The 12,800-nt window shown below is 39.2% G+C and overlaps 2 protein-coding genes across 10 annotated transcripts in view; one reads left to right on the top strand and one right to left on the bottom strand.

Moving 5' to 3' along the window:
- The window catches only part of arhgef7a (Rho guanine nucleotide exchange factor (GEF) 7a), a 33,405-nt gene extending 28,559 nt beyond the window's left edge, over positions 1–4,846 (bottom strand). Inside the window, exons 1-3 of one of the 2 annotated variants that reach the window (XM_086090648.1) lie at positions 4,490–4,846; positions 2,345–2,512; positions 553–1,071 (exon numbers count right to left, since the gene is read on the bottom strand). In XM_086090648.1, coding sequence (XP_085946774.1) covers positions 553–717 — 165 coding nt within the window. In that variant the 5' untranslated portion in view covers positions 718–1,071; positions 2,345–2,512; positions 4,490–4,846. The remainder of the gene's footprint in view (positions 1–552; positions 1,072–2,344; positions 2,513–4,489) is intronic. The other variant, XM_086090646.1, reaches the window with a different exon arrangement.
- The window catches only part of aff3 (AF4/FMR2 family, member 3), a 30,831-nt gene that overhangs the window by 4,094 nt on the left and 13,937 nt on the right, over positions 1–12,800 (top strand). For 5 of the 8 annotated variants that reach the window (XM_086090638.1, XM_086090639.1, XM_086090641.1 and 2 more), the window contains exons 1-2: positions 8,069–8,247; positions 12,065–12,109. In XM_086090638.1, coding sequence (XP_085946764.1) covers positions 8,173–8,247; positions 12,065–12,109 — 120 coding nt within the window. In that variant the 5' untranslated portion in view covers positions 8,069–8,172. Of the gene's footprint in view, positions 1–1,718; positions 1,840–6,782; positions 6,832–7,919; positions 8,248–12,064; positions 12,110–12,800 lie in introns of those variants that run through there. The other 3 variants (XM_086090640.1, XM_086090642.1, XM_086090643.1) reach the window with 3 other exon arrangements.

The following is a 12,800-nucleotide window of genomic DNA, read 5'->3' on the forward strand; positions in this document are numbered from 1 at the left end:
CTTAGGCTGTCTTTCGTTGTGACTAAATATTTTCTCGTACGTTTTTACCAGGCTGATTTAGTTACCACCCTGGGGGCCCCTGTCGAAACGGTTCCAGGCAGTTTGCTGATAGACACAAACGCCACACTGTGTCTTTAAAAAAAAAAGAAAAAAAAAAAAAAGAGGGGGGTGGGAGGGGGTCCATCTGCGTTTGCCTTGGCAAGTCAATGGCGGCTTATAGCTACAGTATATACTCCACATTCATCAGCACATCATGGTTACCCAGTATTAAATGACACGTGTAATATAACGCATGTTATAAAAATACATTTTTATTGTTATTTTAAAGCATGTGCATGGCTGTTGTATTATACGCACAACAATAATAATAACGTCGTGACCTACTAACGAAATCTGCTCATGGGCCAGTGGGCAGGGAGAGAAGCCAGACAACAAACCGCGTCGCTTCCACGGATGTGGGCAGCACACAGACACGCCGACCTTATGCGGAGGGAGGGAGAGAGGGTGCGAGGAGGGGAAGGGAGGGGAGGCGTACAACACTCGCGCTCTTACTTTCTCCGTGGATCCGGGGCTGAGGCGCTCCAGGAGCCTGCAAAGCACCACGCCATCCTTCAGGGATCTGTGCAGGAAAGCCTCCGGGTCCGCGATGCTCTTCTTGGGCGACTCGAGCACGCCGAGCGTAATGAGCCATGTCACCGTTTGCTCCGCCGAATTCATGTCCACATCGATGTCGATGAAAGCGGCCGTGGAGGGAGAAAGAGGGGCGGGAGCGGGCGGGCGTGTGTGTACCTCGACAGCTCCTGGCCCCGCTTCACGCTGTCATCCCGGAGCATCCACAGGAATGATGATGCACGCGGGGAGAATAGGAGATAGAGAGAAGAGGAGGAGGAGGAGGAGGAGGGGGTGGTCCGGTTTCTTCCCTTCTTCCGTGGTGTGCTTCCCCTCCCTCAATCTGTCAGACTCGATGCTGATGCCGCCAGCCGCTCGACCACTCGATGATGTCACGCACGCACGCGTGGGGGGTGGGGTGGGAAGGGGGCCGATTGAATGTTTTCACGTGTGACTTTCTGTCTGCGGGACATAATATTAGGCACACAATAAGCTCCAATACCAAAAAGCTTTATTTAAAAACAATGCTCAGCTTTGATTATAGTGGTGCTGCACTGCATCAAAATGGGAAGGGTTCCAAATAGGTTAGGTTAGTTTTCAAAAAGGTAACTTATAAGGTTACACAATATATGGATTGCAAGCAATTCATGATGGGAAATACATTTCCACAGCAACAATATTACACTTCATAATAAAAATACAGCGGTACCGTGACTTTGAAGGTTTATTCGTTCTGTGACTAAAACTAACTCAATTTGATCACACAGTGTATCAACTCAATTGTCCCAATTAAAATTAATTGAAATACTATCAATTCAATTAGGCCTGCCTACTCCTTATTGCACCTCTTGCCATTCATACAGCAGAATAAGTCATAGCTTTCTGAATATATATCAGCTTTGTGGTTAATTAAACAGATCCAGATTCCACACTTAGAAAGTCAATGTGAGTAATTTGAGACTCTCATTAGATCATCATTGTTTTGTCTGCTTGTTTTTTTACTGTAACAGGAATTCCCGTCTAAAAAAATATATTTACAAAAATGAAAAAGTAAGATTTTGCATAATGGTTGTTCGTCTCTATGTGCCCTGCGATTGGCTGGCAACCAGTTCAGGATGTACCCCGCCTACTGCCTGAAGCCAGCTGGGATAGGCTCCAGCGCCCCCCGCGACCCTTGTGAGGACAAGCAGTTAAGAAAATGGATGAATGGATGGATTTTGCATAATCATGGTAAGTCACAATTAGAGTCTAACCATGCTACAGTAATAACTTGTACAGTAAGTTAAAAGTGGGAAGTATGTGATAGACTAATTAGATTACACTACGCGTATGAATCCTATATTGATACACACAATATGTATGCATAATAGTTACATAGTATAGTAGATAGATTTTTTTTTGTATTGGAACTCATTAGAACCTTTAACCCGAATGACCTTTTCAGTTAGCAGAACAACATTCATGAAATGCAATGATGGAAAATTTGTTCATAGCATAAAATGAGTGTTTGTCGGTTAAATATTTTTGGGGATCGTAATAACAGTTCCACTGAGGTTTTATTTATTTTTAGGGCCCTTAATTGGCCTGCACCAAGCTATAGGTTGCCCACCCATGCATTAGATTTCGCATGTTCATCTTTGTATTGTGACTGGTCGGTCACGGTTTTGAAATTAAAAAATTAACAGTGAATACAATATTGCCATATTAATTTCATTTAGTGCTGTGGTACATTAACCTGACTTTGGTGCTGGCAGCATGCGGTCAATTCCCACTCAGTGAGATTGAACGGCTGTCTCTATGCGTGCTCTGCGACTGACTGGCGACCAGTCCAGGGTGTAGTCTGTCTTGAAGTCATCTGGGATAGGATCAAGCTCCTCGTGACTCTGAACGGGATACTGTAAGACTTTTAGAAAATAGAAGGAATGGATAATATTCAATTATCTTAGCTTTCTCAAGGGCATTAACACAGTTGGTTGAAATAATATGCTGTACTATATAGCAGGAGGAACGGTGGATTCATATTTTTTTGAATTACTGACTCGGTTGTTGTAATCTAAAAGGTAACTCTGTCAGTTAGCTGCAGCTGACTAATGTTTTAGCCTTGACGGAGGTCTGCCCTTTCTTAAGTGCTCTCTTTTGAAACTCTGGCTTTGCGTGTCTCGCTCTTTCACCCTCACAGCAGGCTATGTGTGTGTGTTGTTATCCGCTTGTAAGCTGGCCTCAATTCAAGATCAGCAGCAGAAATCAGACTTTTACATCCAAGTAATGAAATGCTACAGTCCGTAACACAAACTGCAGATTTTAGTGCTGGCGGTCGGATATGAACACTGAGTCAGGAGGATTTGACTTGGCCAGAGGTGATGTAAAAATGTCACATTAGGCTCTGCAATATGGTTATTGTTTATCCAGAGAGGCAGGCTCACTCCGAGGGGCAATAATGCCATTAGGAAGAAGGACAACAACAATTATTTAATGGTCCTCAAGGGGAATCTCATTTTATTCTGTTTAACACACTCATTCATCCATGGAAGACAAGAATTAGGACAAAAACATCAAAGCAGTAAGTGGTTGTCCACTGTGCTTAAGGAATCATCTATCCTGGTATACCACATTTCATTGTCGGTATTAGATTTTGTACGTTATGACTGACTGAATTCCACACAACAAAAAAGTATTTGTCGCACAACTGGAATTCCACCACACTGTACCATGAAAGTCATTGATACAATTGTATTTGACGTCTACCGAGATGTATTCTAAGCAAATAGAATTGTCAAAAATTAAAAACCGGGATACTACAGTTTTGCTGAAAATCAAACATACAATAAATTGTCACCAGGAAGTTAGGAACTACAACAAATTTAATCGCTAGTCAATCTGGTGACTGGTGGTTGTGCTAAATGCTATAGAAAAACAACAAAAATATGAATTTTTCCCCCCACCAGGACCTGCATAAAAATGCAACAAAATGAGGCTGGTGAAATCCACTGGGACTCAGTATAAAAGGCTCAAAACCAGGAGTATCCCGATTAAACTGAGACGTTTGTTCACACTAGGTAAGACCTCAATTCAGCAAGTATCAATGGGCAAACTGATCCCCCCCCCTCCAATAGATGGATAAGGGGGTGTTAAGAAAAAATAACATACACAGGATGTTACATGAAATTCATGCCAAGAGACAATTTTGAGTCTTTATCAACCATATATATTTATACATGTTTTTGTAATGAGGGAGGAAACAATAGCACATTTTTACAAGCAGTTAGCTTGCTCGCTAGCTAGCAAACTGCACATACACTACAGTTAAATCTTGGCCTAATGATGACTTTCATTTTAAAATCAGAACAACCATTTCTGACTAAAAATGAAAGTCATCTCTTTCTTTATCAACGGTGTTTAGTCCACAAAAGCAGAACACGCAACCCGCTGACAGGAAACAGATTCCGTCTCAAAGTGCACCTCGAGTGTAAGCCTGCCTCTTCTTGCAAATTCCATCAATGATTATCTTCAATTTAACCCATTGATGACTGTCAGAGGGGTATTATCAATATCATCACCATTGCCCAGAATTGATCATGAAATAGCGCATGTCCTTTTCTCCTCCCTGTTATTGTTGCTCAGGTATGAGTCACATGCACAATAGTTTTGTTGGAGTCAGCCGTGACGGTATGCGTGACGGTGAGTCAGCAACAGCGGGAGCGAAGCAGCTCAATGGAATTCAGCTATCTATCACTCATTCTATTATTCATCCACGCCTGTGATTTTCCAACTGGAACATGTCCAGGATCTCTACTATGGAAAATGGCACCTCATCATAGCGTCTTCATGTGTACATTAGAAATATTTCCAAGTATATTGTTATTAGGTAGGAATTACTTACTTTGATCCGGTGGAAGCACTACATGGAGGCTTCACTTCAAGCCACAGGGTGGGGCTCTCTGCACACTGCATTTGTCTCTAATGGAGACTACCATGAGTGAGATGGGGCGATGGTTACTTTCAATAATAATAAACCCTCAGTCAGTTTCATGGCAAAACAAAATACCTCCTATATCATTCATTGTTGTCCTCTAATGTACTTTCTGCAATGTTTGTCTTGATTAGGGCCATGGTCATGGGTTTGCCTACTCCAGCTGACTTTGGGTGAAAAGCGCCATACACTCTGGACTAGTCACCAGTCAATCGCAAGACACACATGGACAAAGAACTAATGACAATTCAGAGTGAATGCAATACGCATGTTTTTGGAATGTGGGAGGAAGCCACGGAGAGCAGCCGATGACGATGATGATGATCAAAGTAATCACATAAGAGAGTTTTACCTGTGACCATTTTCAGAGGCTGCATTTGAATGCCATCATGATGATGCATCAGAAATACGTGCGTACGACTACTGACATCAAATGAGTTTAGCAACATCTATATGATGTCACATTGAAATTCTTGCAGGGATATTTCTTGTATTTTGTTACTGAAAAGTGGAGTGATAAAAAGTCACCTATTCCGAACGAGCTAGCATTAATATCAAGCACCTATTCGCCTAATATAAAGCGCTTTGAGGGCCTTGTAAGGTGGAAAAGCGCTAGATAAATGAAGTACCATTTACCATATAATAGCCTAACAGCTTAATATATACGTAAATACTAAAAGAAAGAAAACTCTACTCGTGCACAGTTAGACCGCGCTTTATGCTACACTAGCGCTGGGATACAAAAATAGGGCACTGCAAGCCCCAACTTCAAAATGAAAACCTAACAAGGCTTTGTTGTCCATGTATTATTTGGTTAGCTTTTATTTTGAAGTTGGCCAATGTTACCGTAATGCATAGTATGGACAATCATTGTGACAGCTGGCTTGACTTGTCTTCCAAATTGTCATGATGTGGGTTTTTATCGATTTCGTTTTGTTTAGATTGTGTTCTTTCATGTTTTTCATGTGTTTTTGTGTCCACCTGTGCTCGTCAACCCGGGCCTCGTGTCAACCAATCAGCTCCCTCGGCCACTTGTGTCTTCAACTGTTTTGTGTGCCAAGCCTACAGTCTGCAGTTTTTGTATAAGAACATTCACAACAATATTCTTCCCTCCTTAAAAAATCTTAACTATTATAACTTGTTATTATGAATGTACTAGTGGTTTTGAGTCAATTGAACGTAAAACAAATATCATGATTTTAGGTAGTAGTTTTTAGGCTGGCTATTTGGCCAAGTCAAATTTTCTTGTTCTTTTGAGAGAAAAAATGTCTAACATTAAGTAAAATAATCGATTTTGTCTTGTTTTACTTAGGTCCGTTTTTTTGTAGTGTTAGTGCTAACCTGTATGACCAGTAGGGAACACCGTCAAAACCACCATGCATACTGTCGTCCTCTCCATTCCGCTCTTCCTGTGAGTGGATGTTAAGGAAGAAAGAGTTGTCAGGAGGACTAACTCATAGGGGATTAGCCCACCGCTCTACACAGGTGGGTGTCAGGGGATACAGTTGCGCGTTTGAAGGTGCCGTCGCCATGTGTACGTAACCATGGGCGCGTCTGCAGACCTCCAGTGGCCGCCCCCCCCAGGCACGTTCTATGCCTCCATTCATGCGAAATTCCAACATTTCTGCTTCTTCCACTGGGAAATGCTGCTGTTTTGCTATTCACGTAACAGCTGTTATGAAAGCAAGTCTCATCACATGACTAGATATCAACACTGGAGGAAATCCACTTGAATCAGATTAATTAACATACAAATGCCTAAATGTGTTCCAGATTAGGTTCTAGAACCTATTTTGGTTCCCCAATCTTTTAGTTTGGGAAAGGCTGATGTTATTCTGCTCAACGTAGTCGTAATCCGTGTCTACTATGCACAATTTTCTATTGGTTCTAATTGTTTATACATCTGGATCCTGGTCTATACACGTGAAATATTATTTCCTCTTGAAGAAAAGAATCATGCAGCTGGAATGCATAAAGCACGGAAGCAGGAATAAAGGATGATGCTGGCAAGTAGACAAGGCCAGCATGCAGGGATAGATGGTCGGACATATGTTCGCTATAATCCCGCCACGGAGGATTATGTCAACAGAAAAAGCCACCCGACTGAATTTAGCCTCTCGTTTCTAATGCTATCGTAATAGTGTGATATTCATACAGGCTGCAAAGACGAGACATTTTCAGTAAGGCAAGTTTTTTGTTACAGAAACACTTTAGAGAGAGACAGTTCAGAGGATGTGCCCCACGAGGACCGGGTGAGTGATGCATACTGTCTGTCTCATAATATGTCTCATGTGTCAAGGAAATAGAGCTGTCAACGATTAAATTCTTAAATCAGACTAATCACATTTTAGAATTTTGATTAATCTTGACTAATCGCTTAATTAAAAAGGCTTTTTTTATGAAAAGAAATTGCCCGCCAAATTTTGAAGAGCACCTTTGATGTGTTAATTCTTTCTACATTTATTGTTATAAGGATGTCTTCAACATTTTTTTAACCACTGCACACTCTCATCCTGCTCTTTTTCTAATCAGTTAATTACTTGCATAATTTAAAATGGAAAAAAATGACCCCAATATTTTGACATGAACAAATATTCTGGATGTCATACATAAACATTTATTAAATGTTTTACTTTAATGCATGTAGTTATGTTTATTGCTCAAACACAACCTGTGCTACCTTTAACGTAACCATCCACTGTTACCTAAAGGATCATCTGCGGTCAAAATTAATGGTGTGATTAGTCTGTCAATTCATGATTAATGCGATATTTATGGGGGATGAATTAATTAGTTAATGCTTTAACTTTAACAGCACGAGGAAACCAAACCAACTAATACGTAGACAGATGCACAGTACTGAGGGATGTTCCGAATAATTTATAATCTTCAATTTACATGAAGTTGACAAATTATTACACAATCAGATACTCACTACCATGATTGTTGTTTGTGGTAGCGGAGACCTGAGAAGGGTCTAACTATCTATCTATCTATCTATCTATCTATCTATCTATCTATCTATCTATCTATCTGTCTATCTGTCTATCTGTCTATCTATCTATCTATCTATCTATCTATCTATCTATCTATCTATCTATCTATCTATCTATCTGTCTATCTGTCTATCTGTCTATCTGTCTATCTATCTATCTATCTATCTATCTATCTATCTATCTATCTATCTATCTATCTATCTATCTATCTATCTATCTATCTATCTATCTATCTATCTATCTATCTATCTATCTATCTATCTATCTATCCATCTATCTATGCCTTTTTTTGTATATAAATCGAGCTGTGGCCATTGAGTCTCGTATTCCACTGATGCTTGCAGTGACGTGTGAGGAGAGACTAGTCACAGTCGTGATCGCCCCCACCCCTGCCCTACGTCTGTGTGACGTGAACGACCCGCCTCCATCTGTCCTCCACGGTAACCACACAGAGCTTCATCATGATCCTCCTCATCTTCCTCCTCCTCATCAGTGGCAACAGCGAGACGCAGACTGCACTTGACACCCGTGTGTCGTCACGCGACTTTAGCCTGTTATGGACAACCACGCGGGGCTCTGAGCATCCAGGCAGGAACCATGCCCACTGTCCTGTGCAGTGGCAGGGGGGAACTTTCCTTTGGCTTTTCGCTGCACCGATGCCTGCTTTCTCAGGTGAGGAAGAGCATTACCTCCGACAAGGCCCGTTTTAGTGCGTGTGTGTATGTATGTATGTATGTACGTGCGCGCATGCGCATGTAATCTCATCAATGTTTGTGTGTTCGTGTGCAACTTCCTGGTTTCACTTTTTAACATGGCCACATGTTTGTTTTTTTCATGCTTTATTGGGAATGTTGTAGTGGTGTTCTCATTCAATTCAGGGGAGAATCCACAACATTGATGACGACAGAATTGACCTAAAATTTAATTTTCCGATGGACAAAACTCATTTAAAAAAGAAGAAATGAACATTTCATTAAATGCATATATTACTTCCAAATAAATACATACATATTTAGAATGAAAACAAAAATACATGTACAGTAAATACTGCATGTTATTTATTTGAAATTTGGTCCTAAATTGTTATGTTTAACCAAGTTGAAGTTAAGTCCAGATCTGATCCTGATGGCGCTTGGAGTAGCAGTATTGGTTAATGATGTTCAAAAAATAAATTGATATATAAAAATTAAAAAAAAACATTACAAATTTGAAATTGTATTGATTCAAAAATAATAATAAATATTCTAGAAATTTAAAGAATATCTCCAGCAAATGGTTTTCAATATATTAGACATTTTGTACTTGGTACTTATTCTTGTTAAATTGTAAATTGAATTCAGGACTGATCCTGGTTGCTATTTTAATTTAAAGTCAAATCCATTCGCTCAAGTTACAATTCAAATCCAACATAACTATATTATCTCATTATTTGATGTCTTCTGTCAGTTTAACATAAAATACATTCAGTTGATCTAATATGAACTTTTTTTTAATAAAACGTAAAACAGTATGGAAGCAACTTGAATGGAAAAAAAAACATTCAATCTGTGTTTTGTAATTAGTAGTACAGGTTTGAACGAAGCCTTGCTTTATTCCATGGTTTCCCGAGTGAAGGCCTTATTTTAAATGAGCAATCTGCCTCCGGGAGCTATACCTGTGTATGTGTTTATGAGAGCAATCCATCAAATTGCAGATATTTGAAGAATGTTAGCCCGTCAGTCTTGCTGTGTACAGCTTATTGCAGGTGTTTATTTTTATTTTTGCAGGGTTGTGCTTGACTCTGTCCCTCGTGGCTTTGTCCGTTCATCAGGGTATTGCGCCACAAATCTACAGGCACCTGCATCAATTGAGCCAGCTAATTGTAACCTGAAGAGCTTCTGTTTTCACTTGTTCATGTTTCTCTCTGACCTCGTCCAGTCTATCGAAGTGATAGTGACCTTTGTGAGTCATAAATGCAGGAGGAGAGACTGGCGCATTCACACGCACATGACAGACACATGCGCGTGTGTGTGGATGTTGCACAGATGGCACACAGTGGCAAATGAAATCATAATGACTTCCACACGTTTTCAAACATGTTTCTATCAGGTACTGATTGTGAAGGGGGCACTGAGTGGTAATTGATCCCATGCCAGCTCCATAAAAATTAGCTATGTGAACATCTGCCCGAGTTATGGCTGCCAGCAAACCATGTATCCATTATAGCAGCTATCTTTAGGGTCATGGCTAGGTTACATTTAGGTCTCAAGTTCGGGCTGAATTATATGTTTAAGCTTTGAATAATGTTACAATGGCCCTATTTGCATGCCCAGCGCAAGTCTGGTTCACAGCTTGGTGCAAATGTGCAAGGGGCGAGGCCAGACAAAGTTTTGGCACTATTGGCGCTGTTGTGGAGTGGAACGCAGCCAACCTGGCCAATCAAAGCGGTTTCCCGAGTCATTACCTTTAAAATCAGCGCAGTTGAGGCGCATACAGTCCTCGACATTGCAGAAGCAAAAACGGACTCGCTGGGGTCCGAGCAGAAGATCGTTGCAGAAGTAGTCATAATACCTGTTGGCTGGTGTATAAATTATGAATTAGTATAATTTAGTAGTATATTTTATATAATAGTTTAATTTGGATTAAGAAGAAGAGTATAAAATATAATTTAGTAACATTTAAATATAATTTAGTAACATTTATTATATATATTACTATATATATTATAAGATATGAGCTCAACTACAACAATAATGACAAGCTGTAATAAAAATGGATGGATGGAATTAATATATAATCAGTGTTAGGGTCAAACTGTGGTTATTATAAAACGTTTTTAATGTGTATGTAAAGTTTTTTTTTATGTTATTTTGCATTTTGGCAGTCTTTACTGTTACACAAATGTAAAAAGAAGTTAACTTGTATTATTAATATGGTGTTCCCTCAAATACGGGCTGTCCCTCTAATAAACATATGTAACAATGTAATGATCTCAGGTCATACCGTGTAGATGCTAAATAGTAATGCTAATATGCTTAACTTTTTGAGAAATGCATGCCTTTTCACTTGTTAAATGTATCACATGTTAATTATAACTAGGTGTGTAACAATATCTAAACACGATACGATTCATATCACGATATGTACCTCCCGATACGATAATTATCACGATATTGTGGGGAGGTTGGCGATATATAAAAAAGCTCATGATGTATACAAACTTATGATATTGATTAAAAAAAGAGGTCGTATTTGGGACCGGGGGGAGGGGGAGGGGCACAATATTGTGTTTTTGTTCATAAATAAAAGCAGTGATAGGGAAATTAGCTTGGCCATGTCATTGTCATGTTCTCCTATTAGCTCCGCGGCGCAAAGTATAATGGTCTATGTAGTTCACAATGTTGTGTTTGGGTGAAGCGGGCCAAAAATAATGGCTTTTTTAAAAAATTATAATTATTTGCCGGTCTGACTGATTTATAAGCGTGATAAGTGCCACAGTGACCAAAACATTCCTAATAAAAAATGAAACTGCACTAATAAACTAACCACCAGAGGGTGCTCAAACTGCACAAATGGAATACAACCTCGCCTTTCTAATTAATAGATGAGCTGCTTTCATCATCGTGACATGATGACGATGATTTTTATTTTAATATCACGATATTGCTGTTATCATTGCATCCCTAATTATAACCTCATATAATATATTGGTAGTTTGAGGATGAGAAAGTAGACCGCGTTCTATCTATAGCTGTTGCATGGAGTCAGACTCCGTTGCTGTTGCTGACCAAAACAGCAGCATCGCAGCACAAAAAACAGATGAATCAAAGTGCGGCTGAATGTTGTACACTGGTTCCCTACATAGAAATAAAGTTGCTCTTCCGTTACAGGAAGACGGCATCTTTTACATAGATTAGCAATCATTAGCATGATTAGCACCAAGAGACTGACGTCGTTGTCGCTCCACAATGTTTTGTGCGTCCATGTCTGCAGTTAATAAGAAGTTATTATATGATTGGATATGATGGTATATGGCATGTGTACAATAGTTGCCAGCCGGTTAGTAGTTAAGGCTAACAGCTAAATTAAGCAGTGTTACAATTTTTACTATTCCTAGCCCTCTCATTTACTGTACATCTCAATGGCGAGCAGCAGAAAGGCAAGTAATATGCGGGGGAGGTATCAGATATAAGGGCGGAAAGCGAAATATGATTTTGCATCACACACACACACCTGCTCATTTGCAGCTGTGATTTCAACCATACAGTATGACTCACGGACTCCCTGTCACTTCTCACAATGACTAATATCTTATTTTCTCAACATTCACCATTCAACATTCAAGAGAGCACGAGTGTGACTTTTAAACAGCTTACTATAGACAAATTGGTTTGCATGGAGTGCAGTGAATTTTGCTACTGTGCGTTTGTTGCGCCATCAATTACGATTAATGATGACCTTCAACCGTCTATTGCTCTTCTCATCATGCGTTGTTGTCTCTCGTGTGCAGGTAACAAGAGGCCATTATCACAGCTGTGCCAAGGAGATTTGGGGGGTAAGGACCTACTTTTGATTGTATCACACATTTAGGACAGACTTTTACAAATCATATTAGAATGTTCATTATGGGAATTATATTCATAATTTCCATTGAAAATATCAGAAGTAGGTCAGCTGTGATGCACTACGACAGTGGCTCTTAAACATTTTACATCAAGTACCATCTCAAAAAATACTTGGCTCTCATCGAGATGTTCATTAAAATACTGTAACATAGTAGGTAAGTAAGTGTTCTTTAAAACCTGTATTTATTGTTGTAAGTCAGTGTAACATTATGCAGTTTGAACATTAAGACTGTGCTTAAATATATTAAAAGAAAAAAACTGTTCTTATATCATGATTTAATGACAATGCACATACAAGTGAAATAATTGCACTTAATTCTTAAATGTCATGAGCTGTATTTAAGTGCAACTGAACTGTACTAAAAATAATGCATTGTACTTAAAGTAAAATATACTGTACGCAAAAAGTACCATACATAAAAAGTGTACTATGCTTTTTAAAAAAAAAAATATATATATATATATATAAGAAAATTAAGTAATCTGCATGCATAGCATACATACCATATGCTACAAACTTCATTCAAATATTTTTGCTTGTATTTCATATTTTAAATACTGTCAATTTTATTATCATCATTAATAGTACACGTCTGCAGCGGCCTCATCAACGACACAGAA

Source organism: Leptonotus elevatus, chromosome 12 (genome assembly GCF_054856555.1).
Source record: "Leptonotus elevatus isolate MCC_2025b chromosome 12, RoL_Lele_1.0, whole genome shotgun sequence".
Classification (NCBI taxonomy): domain Eukaryota; kingdom Metazoa; phylum Chordata; class Actinopteri; order Syngnathiformes; family Syngnathidae; genus Leptonotus; species Leptonotus elevatus.